This window comes from Branchiostoma belcheri, unplaced genomic scaffold, assembly GCF_001625305.1.
Source record: "Branchiostoma belcheri isolate BF01 breed outbred unplaced genomic scaffold, Haploidv18h27 scaffold4, whole genome shotgun sequence".
Taxonomy (NCBI): domain Eukaryota; kingdom Metazoa; phylum Chordata; class Leptocardii; order Amphioxiformes; family Branchiostomatidae; genus Branchiostoma; species Branchiostoma belcheri.
The window spans coordinates 1,178,119-1,200,198 of record NW_017804020.1 but is presented as its reverse complement, the minus strand read 5'-3'; the positions used below and the strand labels follow the sequence as shown (position 1 = coordinate 1,200,198).

The 22,080-nt window shown below is 42.0% G+C and overlaps 2 protein-coding genes across 4 annotated transcripts in view; one reads left to right on the top strand and one right to left on the bottom strand.

The window, feature by feature from the left end:
- LOC109477015 (alpha-2B adrenergic receptor-like) overlaps nt 1-7,388 on the bottom strand; it is a 10,414-nt gene extending 3,026 nt beyond the window's left edge. The window contains 1 exon segment of the mRNA XM_019778031.1: nt 6,893-7,388. Coding sequence (XP_019633590.1) covers nt 6,893-7,293 — 401 coding nt within the window. The 5' untranslated portion in view covers nt 7,294-7,388.
- A 4,495-nt stretch (nt 7,389-11,883) lies between these two features.
- Nucleotides 11,884-22,080, top strand: part of LOC109477368 (prickle-like protein 3) — a 56,396-nt gene continuing 46,199 nt past the window's right edge. Inside the window, exons 1-2 of one of the 3 annotated variants that reach the window (XM_019778586.1) lie at nt 11,884-12,908; nt 19,347-19,465. In XM_019778586.1, the coding sequence (XP_019634145.1) occupies nt 12,585-12,908; nt 19,347-19,465 (443 nt within the window). In that variant the 5' untranslated portion in view covers nt 11,884-12,584. Of the gene's footprint in view, nt 12,909-16,378; nt 16,518-16,635; nt 16,777-19,346; nt 19,466-22,080 lie in introns of those variants that run through there. The other 2 variants (XM_019778589.1, XM_019778587.1) reach the window with 2 other exon arrangements.

Sequence of the window (22,080 nt, the reverse complement as noted above, 5' to 3'; positions counted from 1 at the left end):
TATATATATAATTTTATTCAAAATCTCTTCTATGGCTTTGTCCCCAACATCTAAGTTTACAAACCTCGTGACATTCAACCAGGGCTTTAGCCAGCGCCCGTTTTACCGTCAATTGACGGTATTTTTTCCCGTCGGACGGTAAAAATTTAAGTCCTTACCGTCAACATTGACGGTCAAAAATCGTGGGTGAAGACATTAAACTTAGCAAAAAATGTAGCGAATTTGAATGAGCCACGGCGCGGGGTCTTTCCAAAGCGCGTCGCGTCTTTTCAAAACGCCGCGGGCCCACACATTTCTTCTTCTAAATACGGCGGGAAACCTGACTTCAAGGAACGTGCCGATGTCTGTTAACTCGGTTCTTTTCTTCAATGTTGCTGTCTGTTTAAACAACATGTGCTAACGGCCACATAAGAACAATGGCTCGACTCAGACTCACGCTGGTAACTGTACATGACAATAAGATAAATAAACAACATGTGGCAACGAACAAAGAAATATCAAACGTTTTGAAAATATACTGTACTTGAATTTTCATACCATCGCAAGAAAACGGAGATCGATCTACGCAAAGTGGCTTTATTATTTATATAAACTTCGTTAAACCACCTTCGAAGACTTGAGCGGCAGCATAAAGATAAATTTTCTGGAGCCGATCGCTGAAGCAAGTTTTTGCCGGCGTACGTAACTCCCTCCGCGGCAAAATCCCATATGCCGTAGCGAAATCGCGTCTCAGCACTTCCCCAAATCAACTCCATGGCCGCTAAAGTCTGCAAATGAGGTTAAACTTCCTCATTTCGGTTGAGAAGCGAAGCTACTAGTATAAAATCATGTGCATGGCGGCCACTTTGTTTGCTACCCGAAGTCTTCCGAATGATCTAAATAAGGAAATCGTCGGAAATCTGAGCCACATCCCTCGCTGTCGGCATGCGCTCGGGGCTGGCTCGGTGGAAATCGGAGGCTGTGGCGTCAGGACTAGGTTTATTTGCATGGCTCGGGAAGCCGCCGCGGCTTGAATCGCAGCGGGATTTGGGCGCCGGGTGGGTCAAACAAAGGGAATATGAAGTTGTGAGGACCATAGTTTTTTTTTCTATTCTTCAAATTGCAGATTGTGTAATTTTTATTCCTGAAATCTTGAAAATCTATCTGCAAATTGCAGACTGAAGACGGGTATTTAGAACACTGAATACATGAAGTGTGCGGGGGGGCGATGATGTCGATCACCGGATCATGATTTTTTTTCGCGTTGACCCTGATTCAACCCTAAAATAATACTCGAAGAGAACTTCAAAAGTCATCTCTTACTAATCATATATAATTGTTTACATTATATCATCTGATCAACCTGATCCATTAAAAATGTCAATGGAAAATACCTTGCCAAACAATGCAATACCTATTTAAGTTAATTAAACACTCACTCATTAATTAATTAATTTCCTAAAATACAAAAGACATGTTGGTGAAAGTTAGGCACCCAGGTAATATCAATAGTTCCACGGACAGCTATGTAGGCCGGAGCTTCTATTGCGTGCGATCTACGTTTGGTCAGAAAATACACCCCCCCCCCAAAACACACACACACAAAAACACCGATCCGGGAACGCCTGAAAAGGAGGCTTTTAATAAGCTTTGCCTGCAGCGCCTTGATTGGTCGGACGTGTGACCCTCTGGACTGCCGGCTAATGGAAATCTGAACATCTAGACTAATCCACACTGCTAATGCTCATTGACATAATTTATGCAGTTTATTAAAATCCTTGATTACTGTGATTATAGACATGTCTTTATCAACATTTTTGGCAAATAATAAAATCAAGTTATTGTTCAAGACAAATTAAGTTTGTTTTGTCAGCAGCTTTGTTATGCAACATTAATAGAACTATGATTTTGAAATTAGCAACCATAATGGAAAGTATACAAACGTCCAAGGCATAAATGGTAAAAAGTGCACTCGCAACAACGACATCTAGCGACATGCGGCAACTCAGCATGTCTGCATGGCCGTCGCAACAACGACATCTAGCGACATGCGGTGACTTAGCATGTCTGCATGGCCGTTGAAGGGTGGAACCGTTGATCCATCCATCCATCCAATCTCAATCTCGTCTGAGTTACCATTTTCGCGCATGCGAAAATGGTAAAAAAACATTTTTGGTAGTGCATATCCTCTGGCCAAATTGATATTCCATTTTAAATTTAGGCCAATTTCAATGTCCTCACTTCCCTCAGATGAAAATGAGTACCTAGATTCGGTTAGGGACCTCCTCTCAGATCTGAGGAGGGTCGCACTTCGAGCACTTCAAGTGAGGAAAGTCGTGTAAAGTGCCTTTCCCAAGGGCACAAGATCGGTGGTGTGTCAGGACTCGAACTCGGGACCTCTTTGTTCCGAGTCGAGCACTCAGCCGCTACGCCACACGACCCCACAGTCCGGATGGTTTGTCGCCCACATGTGCATCCGGCTTTCAGAAACATTAATGGCATAAATTTTCTCCCTTCAGTTGATTGGCAGTAATTCAACATGCCTACGTGTGTTCAACAATGCCAGTAAATTGCTGGCATTGTTGAAAACACGTAGGCATGCTAGAATCAATCTCCAAGCAGATCTTTTTATCATCAGCATTGATAAATTCAACAGTACCCCGTGTGCCAGGAATGTTAAACATAACTGTGGCATGTGTTACACAAGCTCTCGGCCGGAGGTTAATGACCCCCACGTTCGGGCGGGCGGCTGCCAGGAGCGCGGTTTAGTCTATGGTCAGGCTAGGCATAATGTGTATTGCTGAAAACACGTAGGCGTGTTAAAATTGAAACTGTACCCTGTGTGGTGGGGATGTCTAAATTACCATCAAATTGGCTCTATTTTCTTCCTTCAGTTGATTGACAGTAATTCAACTGTGCCACGTACGTATGCCTGGAACTTTATGCATAATTGGTATACATATTGTTGAACACACGAAGGCATGTTAAAAGTAATCTTCAGGCAGACCTTTTGATCGACAGTAATTTCACCATACACTGTGTGCCGGGAATATTAGGCATAATTGGTATTATTAAAAACAAGTAGTAGGCACGTAACAAGCAGATCATTTGATGACAGTAATTTCACTGTACCTTGTGTGCCATTGATGTTTAAATTGGCATCGAGTTGTATCTATTTTCTTCCTTCAGTTGATCGACAGTAACTCCGTGTGCCAGGAATAGTAGTCATGATTGGTATACATGTGTATTGTTGAACACACGAAGGCATGTTAAAATTAATCTCCAAACAGATCATTTGATGACAGTAATTTCACTGTACCTCGTGTGCCATTGGTGTTTGAATAGGCATTGACTTGGTTCTATTTTGTTCCTTCTGTGGATCGACAGTTATTTAACTGAACACCGTACGACGGAAATATTAAACATAATTGGTACTGTTGGCATGTTAAAACTCATCTCAAAGAAGATCTTTTGATCGACAGTATTAATAAAGTCAACTGTGCTCCGCATAATTAGTATTATTGAAAAAAAATATTTACGTTGAAACTATTATCCAAGCAGATCTTTTGGTTGAGACAAGACAGTATCAAACTGGCAATATGGTATAATTTGCAGGGCAGCATACAATACACCACCTGAAAGAAAAGATACCAGTACAAGAAAAAAAGAGAAAGCCCGAAGAAAACGCATAAAAGCACGGCTCAAAATACACAAAAGTCTATACCTCTGCGTGGAGAGTACATTAACACAGGTGAAAAGACGATACAGATACATGTTACGTTTCAGATATTTAGATACTCGAAGTTTCCAAGGTACTAGTACTACATTGTATCTACTGCAAAGGATAGCGTGACGAAATCTAAGTTTGATGAAAAGGCGAGACAAATTAAAGAAATTGAGAACAATTTTTTTTTACTGCTTCCAAGAAAGAAGTGTATTTTGGACTACACTGTGTGGGAGTATTGAATATTCATCATCTAATTGCCCCCGTTTTCATTTACCCACATCACGGGATACGGAAATTAGAAGCGAAACTAAGTCAATGTGAAAATAAACTAGAGTGATTGACGGCATCACAGCCACTTGTTTAACAAAACCAAGTCAATGTGACAATAAGAAGGCCACATCAAGTAATTTTTATGGATGACATCACGCGCGCATTAATTTTCGCCTGATTTTTGAAAAAAAAAAAAGAAATTTTGTTGCCTTCTGACAGTGGTCAATATGCCGAAAATGGGCAAAGATGTCTGTTGCCATGCCGGAAGGTGGATGGCAGATAACTATGAAGAGAGGAGACAAGAAAAGGCTCTGATTTAATGTTTTGTTTCTTACTTTGATGCAGTGATATGTGATGCTGGCTGTGTATATGTGATGTTTGTAGGAACCTTGTTTTTTTCGGCCCACCTTTTACTTGCTGTGGCCTAAACTAGAGTGATTGAATGGCATCACAGCCACTTGTTTAACAAAACCAAGTCAATGTGAAAATAAACTTGAGTGATTGAATGGCATTTTCTATTCACAGCCACTTGTTTAACAAAACCAGACATTTCGATGACTGTCTGTCATCTAAGGGAAACTATGACTGGTTTAATGTCGCCTCTTCTACAAGTGGTTGTGAATAGAAAAAATTTTGCCATCCAATCATTCACCAACCTAATGAACCAAGAGATCCCGGGTTCGAGTCCTGACATGCCACCGATCTTGTGCCCTTGGGAAAAGCACTTTCCTCACTTCGCTCAGGTGCAAATGAGTATTGTATTGTCCCCTGTGTTGGTGGCGACATTAATATACTTGAGTGTGCCGTCACCACGTCTTGTGATTAACAGTTACATGTTGGAATATATGCATAAAAAACCTAATGAAATTGAAAACGGGGTATATTCGACTGATTGCGGTTTCAGTTTTTACCAATGTGTTTGCATTTTTCCCGTTTTCTATTTTGACCCATTGTCGTCTCCAGTTTTCATTTGGATTACTATCACTTAACAGTACGTTAAGCTCTGCCTGGCAACTTGAAGACGCATTAAGACTTTGATAATCGTTTCAAAAGACGAGCATCTGCCAGGAGATTAGTTTAAATGGACGTTAAAACCATGTCTTGCCATTAGCAAACAAGGAACGTCTTTCATAAAAGGCGTACAAAAGTAGCAAGAAGCTGTACAAAGAAAGAGTGGAAGGAATACATCCTTCTGAAGATTAGTGTAACCAAGGAGAGTGTGGTCCTCCCGTCATCACTTAGCTTGATGATCTTTGATTGTACGCACATGTATAAAGCTAGATGTCACTAGTGGAAATTCGCGCCTTTAAAAGGCTTAGAACACATGAATGAAAAGGCTTGTAGGATAGCGTGACATCTGCCCAAAGATTAGCGTAGCTTAAAAGTACATTAGGTAGAATCTATTGGTGGAATGACAAGAGATATGGGGTATGGATTAGTGAGAATACGATCAAATACGAACGGAAACCATACATTGAACACCTGAACGAAAAGGCTTGTAGGATATAGCGTGACATTTGTCCAGAAATTACCGTTACTTAGCGTTGCTTAAAAGTACATTAGGTAGAATCTATTGGAGTTAAAAAAACGATATGGAGTATGGAGGGGTGGAAAGATGATCAAATACGAACGGAAACCATACATTAAACACCTGAACGAAAAGGCTTGTAGGAGATTACCGTTACTTAGCGTAGCTTATAGGTACATTAGGTAAAATCTATTGGTGGAAAAAACGAGATTACCGTTACTTAGTATAGCTTAAAAGTACATAAGGTAGAATCTATTGGTGGAAAAAACGATATCTAGGAGTACGGAGGGGTGGAAAGACGATCAAATATGAGCGGAAGCCATACATATGTCGAGAGATTCATAAGCGATAAGGACCCAAAGCGATTTTCAGGGTGGATAAACAGGATTTTTTAGGAATAATCAACCCTATCCCATACCATACTGATATCTGTGTGGAGGCAAAAATGCGATGGTATGGAGAGTCTGACATCTGGATAGAGATTACCGTTAGTTAGCCTAGCTTAAAAGTACATTAGGTAGCGAAAAAACAAAACGATATGGAGTATGGAGGAGTGAAAAGACGATCAAATACGAACGGGAACCATACACCAAACACCTGAACGAAAAGGCTTGTAGGAGATTACCGTTACTTAGCGTAGCTTATAGGTACATTAGGTAAAATCTATTGGTGGAAAAAACGATATCTAGGAGTACGGAGGGGTGGAAAGACAATCAAATACGAGCGGAAGCCATACACTTGTCGAGAGATTGATAAAATTTTAAAAGCACCCACAGCGATTTCAGGGTGGAAAAACAGGATTGTTTTAGTCAGAATCAACCCTACCCTACCCAACCCAACAGTAAATGGATATCCCTAATGATAATTTGATGGTTCCGGGGAGGAGCACTGTCACGTTTCTTGAATAGGTTTGACCGCCCCGGGGTGAGTGCCGGCAGAGGTTGGGTTGGGTGAGAAAAAAAATTCCAGTGCAAAAGAGAAACGCCGATAAAAAAAAGTCTAAAAACACGCCAAAAATAACCCCAAACCCAAACCTCTGCTTGAAGAGTAATCGTTGTCTGGTTCTAGCTATTGGCTTTTTTGATAGCTTTTTCTATTTCAAACGCTTCAATTATGAAATAATGACGAAAATATGCTTTAAGAAATGGCAGTACACTACTAGTAAATGTCAACAACAAAGCAAACATATTTCCTCATTCAGATGACAATATTCATTGTTTTGTCAAGCTGAAATTGTTTTTGAGGACCTGCATGTATGATGATAATAATTAGCTTCTGAATAGACATTATGAAATTATTCACGAACGACAGTGCATCATTGTATAACTGTGTCTTTCACAACATGGGCATGGTTTTGAATGTTGGAGTAGAAAGAGAAGAAACGTTACCAGTATCTATCGAGAGAGATGGGTCCGATGATACAGACGGCGAACATTGTGAAGAACATGTAGATGGCACTGACGGCGACCAGGAAGGCGTTGCAGACGAGATACTCCCGGACGACCAGGAAGTGTATGGCCAGCGGGACCTTGGTGGAGGCCTGGAGGATGTCCGAGGCTGCCAGCGCGCAGAGCAGAGCGTACCCCGGCGTGTGGAGGTCCTCCGTCAGGAGAACTGTCAGGAGCACCGCGGTGTTCCCCCCGACCGCCAGCAGCAGCGAGCCGGCCAGGTACACGATCTGGAGTTCTCCGTACGGGGAACTGGCGTAGAAGTACGGCTCCCAGTCAAACTCTGTTGCGGTAGAGTTTGTCACGTTGAGCTGAACTGCAGTAGAGTTGTTGGAGAACATTTTTTCTTCGGATGAAGCACACGTAGTCTCTACCAGACTAACTACGCTGGCTATGTACAGGAGAATATTTGCCAGGGGAGTTTGACCGCCTTGTAGGTTTGACTGGCCGCGCAGTTCGGAGGGAAAAGAAAGTACCTCCCCTCGGCCGGACTCCCTTGGCCAATTTTACTCTCTTTTTTGCCGAATTCTACGATCCGTATCCCCGTAAAAAGGCCTGGTGGATGCTAAAGCACACGTGTGTGTGTGTGTGAATGCGACGTGAGTTCTGATACTAGCAGCCGGAAACTAGACAGGGCAGACTTATTAAGGAACGGCACAACACTCTCGCCCTACGTCATCTGACGTAGCACGCAGGTGGGCGTTATCATTCCGTACACAGGAGAACATCAAGACAACTTTTTTTTGTAGACAACATGTAATCACAAGACGTGGTGGGAACACACTAAAGTTTTATCAAATTATATTAGTACAATACAATACTCATTTTCACCTGATACACTACAATACTCATTTTCACACAATACTAATTTTCACACAATACTCATATTCACCTGATACAATACAATACTCATTTTCACACAATACTCATTTTCACACAATACTCATATTCACCTAGTACAATACAATACTCGTTTTCACCTGAGCGAAGTGAGGAAAGTCCTGCTAAGTGCCTTTTCCAAGGGCACAAGATCGGTAGCATAACAGGACTCGAACCCGGGACCTCTTGATTCCGAATCAACACCACACGACCCCAGGACAACTTTTGATACGGTGATGCGGTTGGTCAAGGAAAACAAAAAATGCAAACAAACAAACAAAATGGTCAAAACATAACTTCTTTTGGAACAAATACCAATACACATGTCTTTCTATTGTTATGGTTTTGTGTGAACAAAAAAAATGGATAGAAATGCGATATTTAAAAAGAAACATTATTATTAGTTTATTTTGTTGACACTCACAATGTGGATTTTGTCGACAGGTTAGTTGCTGTAAGTTATCAAAACGATACTGCAAGAACACCAGCTGATTGTTGTTTGAATCCAGCACGGAAACCGTTAAATGAATTTAATGTGCAGGTAACGTTTTATAGTCTAACCTTTGCACGAACTTTCACCAACGTTATTGTTACTGTCGTTAAGTGTGGGGTAAATTCAGCTCTGTGTGTCCCATAAACACGCAAGCATGGGTGCTACCACACTAGCTTTATGTATATTGGATCCTAAATGAAATCGAAAATAGATTCAAGCTTTAAATTTTCATATGTTTTGCGACTGTAGCTCGAAGAATTGACTCCTTTTGCCGATCGGCTGGATTTCATTCCAATTCATTAGGCTACTTCAGAGCATCTTCCCATGGTAAGGTCAGCGGCTCCGAGTTCCTTCTTAGGGGTGGAGAAGGAACTCGGAGCCGCTGACCTTGCCATGGGAAGATGCTTCAGAGAGAGAATAAGACTACATACGCATGATACATGTAACAACCCAGAAGTCATACTTACAATCTAACTTAAAAGCACTACATTTGAAAACAAGACTTGTACACGTACTGGCGTTATAGTGAATTTGCATCTCTCTACTCCCACACTTACGCTACGACTGCTGGGTGTGTTATGCCGAAGGGCGGTAATACCGGCTATACAGATACACATACAGACTGACATGATTGTTGCTGTCCTTGGTGCTGAATCTCCGGTGCTGTGCGAGGCACTAGTACATGTATGTTACTTCCATCTTTTTAGTCTGGATAATTAGCCAAGCAAATCCTTACTTAAAACTACACAGCCCTTAACCTTAATTACAGCGATCCCAATGGACAATGTGTACATCAATGGAGGATACGTAACGTTACATGGTAGAAATCCAACAAGCAGGAGAATCGAACAGAAAAATCTATACTAGTCAGTGTCATTGTTTATTCCAAGTAAGTCCTCGGGCTGGTTGTATAGCTTCTAGTACACGTATACTGCTTCCCTTTGTCGCAGCTTTGCTACTGATCATGAAAAAAACACAAACAAGACCAAGCACAAATGCACTAGTATTTCTATTGTGGCAGTAGCAGTCACAACATCCTTGTGCTGCAGCGACATCTGGCGGCTATGTTCTAAACCGCACAGACTAGGGGATATGTGTAGTCGACGGTTACAACTGCCGCGAGAACTACACTTTAGAATTCAATCATGAAGACCTTTTCGACATGGCTTAATACTAGTATTCACCCTGTGCGTATAATCAAGGAGGTTTACAAACATACCAGCTATGTTTGTGAAGAGTTACAGAACTTGGAGCAAGAAACTGAGGCAAAAGTTAACACTATACAACAGCCCGAGCACTCAAAGAGGGAAAACTTCTTTCTTCCCCGAAAGACCGAATCACATTTTAAAGCTGCATTTTGTAACGTTTTTGCACCCAAAATGGAAATATTCAAATCGAAAACTTTATGTGATTGTCATTTACTTCCACTTTTCAACACTATTTGCGCAATTATTTCATATGTCTGACATTTACGGATGGCGCTAAAACAACGCACACAAGGCACACTCAGTTTGTGGCACCACCACAAAATACCAGAATGTAAACAAACACGGCTAACAGCGGTGTTTCCATGAAATATTTTGGCACCTCCACCTTCATAAAAGACACTCATTTGCAATGTACAATTGTACATGTAGTTGCGTTTAGTACTTCAACCTATTTTGTAAACATGAAATGATCAGAAAATTGACTTTTTCGTCGTCCTAATGTTATATAATCTGTAGGGAGTCTGGTTATTTATACAGACGTCAGAATATATGATAAGGGAATGAACGACACCTTGGATTTCAAATTGAGACCCTGAATAAACTGTGGTATGCCCCATTAAGTCATTAATCTTCGATATAACGCCTACGTGTAAGCGTTACTGTAATGATTGGGTTACGGCAGTGTGCACGAATAGATTTTATTGGCCAATATCCTGATCGAATGTTCCAATCACCTAGCAACGCCGGAATGTGGGGCCACATGCTTGCCCATGTGCAGCCTTGTTTGTCTACCTGTGTGTGATGCATTTCGAAGATATCTCTCAATGTATCTCGAAGATTAGAGATTTAAGATGGTTCATTGTTGCTTGCATGTGGCGCAACAGCTTTAAAGGTACCGATATTTGTTTAGTTTTAAATAATACACAAGCCAGGACGATTCCATCTGGCTTTGTCTAGGTGTTGGAGAAAACTTTTGTTGAGATTTTTTATAAGACGCTCTCCCGAATTCGTCCATGTAACACCGCCACACTATGACCATTGGTCATAACATGAATAGGTAATGTTACCAACATTAGAAACGAATAGCGGTCTATTCTTAGCTTTTTGTCTATGGTAATTCAAGAGTTTGCTTAGACCCATTTAATGCCCACGTACACCCATCAGCTAAGCCGCCAGGCAAATTGTTGAGAGCAATTGGAGCTGGTTAATCATTAAAGAACTACCCATTGTCAGTCATAGAATGTCCTGTTGCAACAGTCCTGTTAGCTGGCAGTTTATCCCCCCGTGCTTTTTTTAAGTTTGCCGATCTGTCCGTGGTAAGTTGTTTACACCGTGTGGCAACGGGGCGCAAACAGGCTGGGTACACCTGGGGAAGATGGCTGACTGCGCGGGGGTTGTGGAGTGTGTGGTGAGCAAACTCCTGAGTCCGGTACTTGAAATATCGGGCCTGATAACGGGAGAGACATCCGACACCCCTCGCTTCGTGAGCTTCTGACAACCTGACTGACTCGTCAAGGTAGGTTAGCAACAACCCCAACCCCCTTTAGCCCCAATTTTGCTGGCCTTGCCACTTACACACACCAAAACTTGCTTGCAGACGACAAACCTCAAGAGTCTTTTCCTGTCAGAGAGCAATTTCTTCCATACACGATAACCAACACACTGTTTTTAAGCTCTAGTTTGTTGTCGTTTTTTGTAATGGTAAGGATGCGTAAATCTGTTTGACTTGTAACAAAGAGGGCACTTCCCCGGCTTAAACCACAAGTTTGTTCCGTCATGCAGTGGACAAACTTCTGTACACGTATACGATAGGAAATAGATTGTAGATTCATTGTAGACATCTGCACACAGGCATTAGGGTACATACATGGTGCATGTGACCTTTCCCGAAAAGTTCACCTGACCACACAGTCCTTTGAGGACTTGACAAGTCTTTGGCAACAGTGTTTTCTTGACACATGGGATTACATGTCGCCTGTTTTGTGCCGTAATCAGGTGTGCACAACGGATTTTAGATTGTATCTCGCTCTGTGCGTCTATTGCCAGACAATACAGGAGATTATGGGGTGTCAATCACTACAGACACACCAACTTAGAATATCATAGGAGTCGGTCTGTCTTGTGTTCACAGTACTGTTTGTCAAATGTATAGTGCTAGCTTCTGTTTCGATGAAAATTCTCGAGTTTTGAGTAAAAAATAAAGGAAACTGTTATTCAACATAGTAGAATACGACTATCGTAGCCCTCTGCTATTTGAAATTTAAACCTAACGTTTTCTACTGTTCCATGTTCACGTAGGGGTTTGTGTATGGTGAAATGTACACATCAAGAAAGAACAGGCATCGTCTACAACATCTGTGAGAGAGAAAAGAAGTCAAACTTCTTGTTTACCAAACAAACATTTCCGCGTCAGGTGCTACAGGAAATTGACAACATCACCCACGACATTCTGTCAACATCTGATCACAAGGAACAATAGCAGGTGACGCAAGGAAAACTATGACCCCGCTCTGACAGCTGAAGAATTTTCGTGACGTCATATTCAGACGACTTTTTATTTCCTATGCGTTTAATGGCGAAACCTAGGTGTGTGTCGTCATGGATACCATCCTTTGATGTAGCAAAACAAATGGTAAACTTTCCTTTTTCCTCGCGTCATCTGGTTTTATACAAGCAACAGCTGTTCACCTTAAATAGAGCTTGAGGTCAATTTTTGTAAATCGGGGTGCAAGCTTTGACACGCATCGTGGTCTGTAACATCGACCCGTTAGTCGAAAACCTTCGCCTAGTCAGGACAACAAAGCCGACGGCTTTGTGTGGAAAGTACGTCCAATAGCAACACGTGTTTGTTCAACTCTTATGCGCCACGGAGCTCTCGAGTCTTTACCTACAGGTGTACCTGGGGACTCTCGAGATTCGTAACGGTCTCCCAGTGCGTTACCCGCGTTTAAATCTCCATTGAGGAAGACGGGGGAACGGTTTAAAGGGATTAGGACGCGGGAATCAGGCTTATTCTGGGATCTAAGGTTTGACAAGGGAACGGGGATTGGACATGGCGACGTTCTACGTCACGGGAGTACGTCGTCCGCCCATACTGGCTCCGTACCGCACCAGGAGCGTGGAGAGCATACATGCACAGTTGTCGTCCGCACAGAATAATGGTGGCTGGAAAGGAGGGTCTGCACGGGGGCTGGACAAGAACGCGAGATGCATGTCCTCTCCGAGACTTAACGGCGATGTCAAGAAGGATAATACCCTTTTAAGCCCTTGGAAATTGGGCTGGGAGGAGACAAGAGTATCACCATCTTCCTCTCCGGGAGGCAGTAGAGAGAGACTGAACCTACCGTCTACACCTAGAATGGGAGTCAGGATTAAGGTAAGCAGCCATTCTTTTTATTTCTACATGTATTTTGAAGCTTTGTTTATTCATGAAAAGTTAAAATCGGTCTGCAAGACGCTTCTCATTGAGGTCACGAGAGAAGAGGTAAGGGCCAGACAAAGATACAGTTTACATCATTTAAAGTCGTAACAAAGTATACGCATATTTTACACATACATGGTACAAAATACATGTACGTATACTGGTAGCACATATGCGTGAGAGCTGATGTAGGGTTCGTTTGTTTTTGGTCATTTCTAACTTCTGTTTTACTTAAAGAGTTGTCTTTAAAAAAACTCTGAAACATTTAAATTCACATTGTACACCTCCGTGGCAGGCAGGCACACTTCACGCAGTTCCGTAAATTTTCCATGGAATGTGAAGATGTTTAGAAATACGCAAAGCATCAGATCCTTTCTTTGAAGTAGATGCCACAGATAGCGGGCACTTCTCTTTCAAGTGTCCTTCTCCTGACGTGGGCAAAGTTTGCATATCAGGTCGTTCTGATGTTTGTTCCTAGGCGTATCTTGATCTTGGAGATAGAATGTTCAAGCCTGTCGCCATCTTTTATTGCATTTTTACCGTTCATTACAATCAACCTGTTTGAAGAGTGACCGATTTCAAAGAAATTGTAAAAAAAATTCTAAAAATGTTGTTATTGTGAGCAGCTACTTTCATACACAAAAAACTGTTACTATTGTTCAGGTAACTGGATAGATTTCGAAAACTGGCAGACGTTTCAAGTAGCATCCACTCGTTAGTGAAACAAGGCCATTCATTATATACTAGGATGTCATGATGTCCTTGGTGAAACTGTTATTCAAGCGACTGGATAGAGTTTGTGAACTATCAGACGCGTCAAGTAGCAGTCACTGACAGTTTTTAACGTCTGACAGTTTTAAAAATTTCAATAATCCAGTTGTTAATAACAGTTTTCTTGTGTATAGGTTCATGACCTGGGAAAATAACCAGTCGACGTAGCTACTTTTTAGTCTCCACCAGACTACATCGTGGGTTCAGTCATATAGGGAGAATGATTAGAAAGGTAGTTTAATCACCGCAAGAAGGTTATAGGGTCTACCTCTGTTGTCACCGTCGAGTTCATTTGCTAAATTCTACCTTGATCCGTACTCCCGTAGGAAGGCCTGGTGGAGGCTAGCCACTTTCCTACTCCTAGTTTTATTATAGTCTGAATGAGCATTGCAAAGGGACTGGCGCCGTGGTCAGAGCCGTGGAGGCAGAGCCGTAATAGTTTCTAGGAAGTCACGTCCTCCACAAGGACAATGACTGATGATGTCATGTCCATTGTTTACCTGATGTCGACGGGGTACAGCCAGACAAAAGCTATTTTCTACAAGCACCACTCTGTCACGATGTCACGCGTCCGGTGACTTTGTCCTTTGCATTTCAAAGCAGGATATCCGCTCATTTTCTCTTGTAACTGTTGTAAATGAGCTATTTTAAAGTGTTTGTGCCGTTTCAGCATTCTTGGGTACTTAAAAACAAGCACGTGGAAACGTGCATGCCCAAGTTGTTATCAGTAACAGTATCTGCTGTACATGAATAATCCGTCGCGTGGCGCCTCTTCCACTTAGCCTTGCCCACTCCATTGCCTCTGGGTTGACGTTATCTCAAACGGTTATCTATGAAGGCTCCGCGAAGTACAAATAAACACAGCCACTGTCATGACTGCGTTCCTTCAATGTTAGACTTTTGATCTCATGTTACAACTGACATGGACCCCCCTACCCCCTCGAACTATTTGTTCGCACCCAACCACTGCTAGCGCCTTGGACATGATCTATTTATTTCCTATATACCCCTTTTCCAGAGGAAGTTTGTTCTCAAACGGGCTCTTTGTTTGATTTCTAACTGCCTTTTTTAAGGGTCAGGGGTGTAGGGTGACGTTACAGAGGGTACCAAGTGCACTTGTCATGAATGTCCACTCAAATCAAAGATTTGGAAAAGCCAAGGAGGCCGGTTAAAAAACTTATGGAAGATCAAACTTCCTTGAGTAGAACTGTACCTTTGTTCTAGTCGTAATACCAAAGTACAGGCTTCGGCTTTCCAAGCGACAAACAATGCTCTATTATTATAATATAAACAAACAAACAAACAAACAAACAAACAAACAAACAAACAAACAAACAACCCACACCAAGAAATAATACACAGGGTAGTACATTCAATGTACATGTACTTGTTTTGTTGCCCTATAGGCCTCCCCCTTTTAGAGTTGAATGTCATGTGCAATTCAGATCCTCTAAGTACGAGAACCTTCAAGTTACACCAGGAACAACTCAAGTTCTAACGTGAGCTGTAGGCCAAAGCAACTACGTAGGAAAATCATGCACACACGAATGTGCAACCAAACTGTGCACTGGTGGTCAGTAGTGGCGTGATATCACAAATGTAACTTACTGAATTTGTTCGCGACTTTGCGCCGAATTCTACACGATTCCCTAAAAAATGCCAAGTTGCTGTCACTGTCATGGCGGTCGTTTATTATCTGGCTCCTTCCCTTTTTCTCATTCGCCGATACAGCATTGGTGGAGCAAGTCTTATGTTGGAGTTAGCTGCCAATGCGATGCGAAAACACTGTAACGTTACGTGTAACGTTAAAATTAACATTACACATAAGAGTATAGACTGAGAAAGCACATGTTTGATAGTAAAAAATGTTATAAGCTAGCCTACCTGACCACCTCTCATAATGGAATGGAATGTAGAAAAATGACTACAAATGGAAGCTTAGAAACGCTTAAAATTGTAATATATTGTACCCCACTTTAGAATCGTCTGTCTTCTTCAGTAAAGTTCGTGTAAGTCCTGTATTGCTTGTAAACACGTGTTCATTCAGCATGAAAAGATCGGCAAACATGGAAGACTTGTAACGCAGTAAATGAGGATTTCACTGAGTACACCTCGTAAAGAAAGTAGATATCGCACATCGTTGAAGATCAAAAGATCAAAGACTTTGAAGCTTTATGGTCGGACATTCCTGTTGGGGTGTGTTGTATAACTCCTGCCAACGCGTGTAGGGGAGGGGCATCTATGCATATCGTTGTCGTTAAATAATGTTTGTGAAATTTACACAGGTTCTCATTCACCCCAAGTAGGTTTCACCTTCCTAGATGCATGTTTGCATGATACACACGTCATAACTCGCTTCATGCAACTTAGGACATTATGATTATGTAATGCTGCATTGTCTCTTTTGTCTTTCTTTCTGGTCTTTTGTCCTTCAGTGAGTGCTTGACGCAAGTTTTGGTTCAGATCACAAAGTGTAACGTTACTACTTGTACCCTTGTACGAAAAAGTAGACCAAATCTCTGATGAAAACGGTCAATATCATTACCGTTAGTTGTTCTGCACGCTGAAGTTACCCCAAGGAATGGTACGGTCCGGCAGCTCACAGGGCGTGGCCTGATGATTGACAGCAGCGTTCCGCCCCGAAAACAGAAGGACCTGTCAATCATTCTGGCGCTCGGGCTGGCCCGCTCTCTCCTGGCTGGCATAGTTTGAATTGCTGGAGCAAAAGCGTTGGAAAACTCGCGTGCCGAGCAGGGATACAGCAGAAAATCCGCGCTCAAAACCCATGTGCAGGTAATCATTATTGTATTTTTCCAAAGTAGGACGCTCGGCGACGTTATTTCTTTTAAAGAGACAGGTTTTGTTATGGTAAGTCTTAGGTATCATTCCGATCAAAGGGAGGGTGAAAAGGTGACCGTTCCGGCTCTGACACTTGGCTTGAATAGGGGGACGCCCGTGATTATAAGTGGCGAAATTATTTCGGCCCAACGGTTTTCGCCATGCGATGGAGTCATTTCTGAGGCGATTTTCCTCTTTTCGACGCAGTTACAGGGTAAGATTGTTGTCCATGTGTTCGAGTAGGGCTCGGTGTGTACTCAAGGCCCGGCCTGACGCCGTACGCGAGAGATTTTCTCGGCCAGCGGCGCACACAATGCCGAATGTTTACCCAGGGGGAAGCGCTGATGAAAACTCGGTTTGTACAGGCTTCCAGAGAGCACAAACGTGGTCATTACTAATTTTACAACTCAAATAAGTTGTCCTGGTATTTCAGTTTGTCCTGTCTGTTATGTTAAGTGTTGTAGATCGTTCAATTTGTCGAGAAATGCCGTTGTTTTGTGGCCTAAGGTGGGGAGGGGGGCTAGTCTTTTACGACTGTTCTAGTCCGTCGCTAGCGTCGAAGGACAGACACTATTTGGGACGTTTAAAATCCACTTCAAACGTGGATCCATGTTTTACGTGTTAATCAGGACTTAACAGCCACCCAACGATGCACAAGAAGGTCGTATACGCCTTGATTTTCTCTCCACATATCCCCTTAATTCAAGGTAACGAAATGTGAGCAATTTTTTTACACATCATCAAGTTACAATTTGTCGAGAACCATCATAATATACCATACGTAGTAAGTATACTGCAGGTCCTAGACTTAATTTTTACGCATTGGGAATAACCAAAACTTAGTGTGTGGTATGGTCAATTTTTTGAGGAACATATGTTATTTTTTCAGAAGAAAATTTTGTCTGTTTGAAATGTTACCTGTGTTATGTTATGCCTGTGCAGGTTGGGGATAATATATTTGGCTCAATGCCAATTTGAAAATAGGTTGACTCACACTGTGTAAATGTTTCAGTATGAATGATTGTGTCCGATGTAGGAGTAAATACATATCCATATGTTACCAAGAGAAGTCATTAATCTGGTGATACACATGTAGTTTACCTCCTGCTAGTTTTTCTACTCTTTTGGGGGGACAGGTGTCCAAATTTTAGGTCACATGGCTTTCCAGTATCTGCGTCACTATGGTTGTTTAGTTTCATAATTTTATTTTACACTCAAGCCAAGGATATAGTTTGCTCTCAGTTGTAATTTGTTGCCAAAACTGCCTTAAAATTAAGGTAGAATTATAAATATTATGTACCAGGCACCAGGTGAGCTTTGTCTGGCTTGTACTTGCTGTAGCCCCTGGGAGTAAATGTGTAAAGGCCACCTGGGGACCAAAAGTCTCAAAGCGCTCCATACCTGGCCACAAAGTACTTAATGTTGAAACCTAATCTCCTTGCTCAAATGTGATAATGTTAATCCCAATTTTATGGTAGTATGTAAAAGCATTACTACATGTATGTGTATGACTGTGCTGCATGTGTATCTTGTATATGGCTTGTTTGCAGTGCATAAGTTGTCTTGGACATAAACATTTGCATCTCAATGAGTGCCTCAATTGGGTCAAAAAAGTGATACACAGTTGACAAGTATCTACCTGGCCATCGTTCACAGTTTTTGACGTTTTTATGTCTCCCCAGAGTCTAGGGGATGTGGAAAGTGAATAGCGATGTTGGTTTTCCCCTCACTGTAAATTGCCCCTCAAGTTTTTGCATGACAGAGCTTGCCAATATGGAAAGTTTCAGAGGAGTGGATTTTTTTCTTCTACTTGTTAGGAGAGCCTTTGAGTAAAAATGTTACAACAATACAAGTCCCAAAGGGGTCTGAAGGACATTCATTGCCACTCCTGGACCTAACTAAATTGTGAAAAGTCCAGCAAGTTCCTATGTAGCTAGCATCATTTCCTGGTTAGTCACATGTATGTTATTGGCAAATAGCTGGGGTCAAGGGGTTGGTTCTTGAAGTCAAATCTGTGGCCCTGTAAAATGTGTTATGGTGCCAGGTCAAGTAGATGCAGTTCAATTTTCCATTCCGCCAAGGTTTCCAAATGGCCCTGTGGCTTTCCATATGGAATAGCCCAACATTTGTCTTACACAGATGCCACGGATTCCAGGCCTTTTCAGATCCTGACTTCCTCAGGAAAGAAAGGGTGTTGAATGTTACTGGAACACAGCGTGACTCAGAGATGAAAGAAAGTTGATTGTTGTGAATTGTGTACGTCCTGCAGAAGCATCACTCTACACTACAGACATTACCATAAACATTAAAGTCAATGGCAGGCTCAGTATTTCTTTATTTTACCATAACAGAAAGTGGAATAAATAACAAACCCCTCTGGCAATGAGTAACAATAGCTATAATACAAAACCCAAGTGTATGGGTACCATAGACTCTAGCTTTGACCTAACTGATGTACATTTATGAATATTGCATAAACTTGTTTTCATTTCTAGTGACCACATCTAGTTTGGTATCATTATGAAGCAAGTTTAAACTGCAATTTCTAACACAACAAATTGGACTCACCCAAATTTTCGACTGTACAACTCCAGTCTAGTATGTCAAGATGGATTGCTCATTCCTAGACTAGACTGGTACAGTTGAAAATTTGGGTGAGTCCAATTTGTTGTGTTGGAAATTACTGTTTAAACTTGCTTCATAATGATTTCTACCAACACAGATGAACTTTCAAGATTAGTTTCTTATCAGTTGATGGTACATGTTGTTGTCTTTGTTTTGCAGGGTTTTGTGAAGGGTAACTCAGAAGAGAAAAGAGATCAGGTCATGTCGGCTGTCCAGGCCTGCTCAGCATGTGTGAAGTGTGGGGACCGGTGTCCCGGCTACCAGCCCCACTACTGGAGGTAAGCATCTCACTTCACTTGTGTCTTCAGTTCACTACAGGCAGTGTTCTAGCCAGCATCTATCTCTCCATCATCTGACAGAATTTTTCTGCTCTTGATGGAAAAAAAGTTATGCCCAATCCATCATCTTTGATGGACAAAAATAAAAATTGATGTTTAAAGATATGAATGGAAAACTTAGCTCAGTCTACCTACGTAATTTGCCTTTCAAATTGCAGGAAATTTTGTTTCTGAGGGTCAAGATTTTAAAATTTTGCTGGGGTTACGTGCCCCAAACCATTTGGTACTTGATAGGTGATGTTATGTCGAAGAAATTTGAGATGACGGAAAAAAATTCAGGCTTGCAAGAACACTGCTTCTGTTGCTAAATACACACAACAATATATTGGTAGAAACAGTTTGGGAAATCCTGTGTTGAACAGTAGCTTGTGTTCAACATTCCTTGGTCTCACTGTGAAATATTAAGCTGTTTGCTTTTCGAAGCCTAGGTTTTGGGCTGCAGAGTTTTTGCACCCATCCCTGTGGCCAATCAGTTTCTACTAGATGGTTTACCATATTTGGTATTAGGTGTACAGAGTTAGGATCATGATTCTGGCTTATGTTAATGCCTAGCCTGTTCCTTAAATCTTTACCTTCGTAGAGAAGGTTATGTTCAAAAAGGGATGGAATGGTTTCCAGCAAACCAGTTTAGAATTTCAGTTTCTGATAAATGCTTGAATGTAGGTGCTTGACTTTCAAGGGAGATTATATACTTATAACCATAGGTGAAGTTGGCAATCTATACATTGACTTTGTAAATGTAACACATGTAGAAGTTTACATATAACGTTACATATGTATTGATAGCAATCACAGTGAACTGATCTTGATTTATTATACTCAAATGGTGTCAATTATGCATTTTTGTATGTCATTTATAAAACCTAGGAAGTTATCAGGAACAATAAATATTGTCAATTTGCTAATGCACAATCACTGATAATATGTCACTGTTGTTTACCATCTAGATATGTTTTCCAGTGATTGTAATAATTGCTTTACATCCATGCTGTAGCCACCATTTTAATTTCACATATAATGTAATTTACGATCGCGGTCTGGCTGATAAATCAGCTTAATTGCTAGTTTCTGCAGCTGTCTGGGGGTAAAAGGGAAACTTTCTCTGTCTAATGGGTTTTCTGCTTTTGTGCTAATTTTGACGAATGTTCAGCAGGACACGTTGTGATTGTAATAAACGACGTTGAATGGAGCCATAATAGGTAGAGTAACAGATGTGAACAGATGTAAAATGTACGCAGTGCTTGAAATACTTTTTTTGCATACTAGCTACTACCTGCACCAGACAAATTTTGCCTGCACTACTCAGAACTTATGAAGTATGGATCATCACACTAAGAACTGTTCAGAAACCATTGACATTATTACCTCCGGGTAGGGATGTATATCCCGTGCGCGGAGGTTATGTGAGGGAAGACGAAAATTACGTTCGCAGCAGTTTCTAGCGTTTGGGTGGACGGATATGTCTGGGACTTGGTATACGTTTTGCTATTGGGCTGTAGATGGTGCACGTTGTTTTGGTTTTTTAGTATGTGTGTTTTAGTGCGTGAAAATGATGCGTTTTGACAGCGTATGGACACCCCTTGTGTGTGAAAGTGGTTTTGTCTTTTGGTTTTCGGCGTGTATAAAGTATCGTAGGTTGCGTCCACATCTGGTGAGAGGGGGTTTCAGGTATCGAGTGTGAAAAATTATGGTCGCGCGGGTCGCAGCCAGCCAACTTCCGGGTGGGCCAATGGGTCAGGGGTCAACGCCCTCTTGCGCAATTTCGGATGTTTTCTGCGTATAGTACAAATACCGTGGTATACTGTCTCAGGCGTTCTCGACATGCATTTCGCGTTGGGGAAGACGGGACTCGGTGTTTCTTCTGTTAATGGGCTGTAGATGGTGCTAGGTTTTTTTTGTTTATTGTATATGTGTTTTGGGGCGTAAGATTATTTGTATTTCGTGTCTCGGACACCCGTTACTGTTGTTAGTGTGTGAAAATGGGTCGCGCGGGTTGACCATTTGCGGTTACATCTTCGCCAATCAATCAGCACACTCGGCTCGGGGTCGCCGATGTTATCCTGGAGCTAGCTTGGGTGCCATCCCCTACCGCGAGTGAGCGATAATCTTTCGGCCAGGGAAAGCCACGTGCACACGCCCCGCCGACCCTGATTTGCGCCCTGGCTCTCCTGGCCGGGTGTCTGTACAAAGCCTCTCGACCGCTGAGTCCCTGTGTTTTCGAACTTCGGTGGGGATTTCCGTGTTGTTTTCTGATTTTCATCATCCACTAAGATATACTTGAAGACCGAGCGTGATTTGAACTAGTGTGGGATAAGTGGGGAGGGATGGCAGCCGCGGGGGGAAGCGGTCGGCTTGATAAATTTTCGAGAGCAAGTTGATTTCTCACGCGGCCGTTTGTGTGGGTGTTTGTTTACATTATCGCTGGTCGCTGAGGGTCGGGCAGCCAGATTCGCCACGGGATGCCTCCTGTCCTTTCTATTTTTGGGCTCCAGTCGGCTAGGGGGGATTAGTGATTTCACAGATCATTTAGCCAATTACAAACATTTCGAAACTTT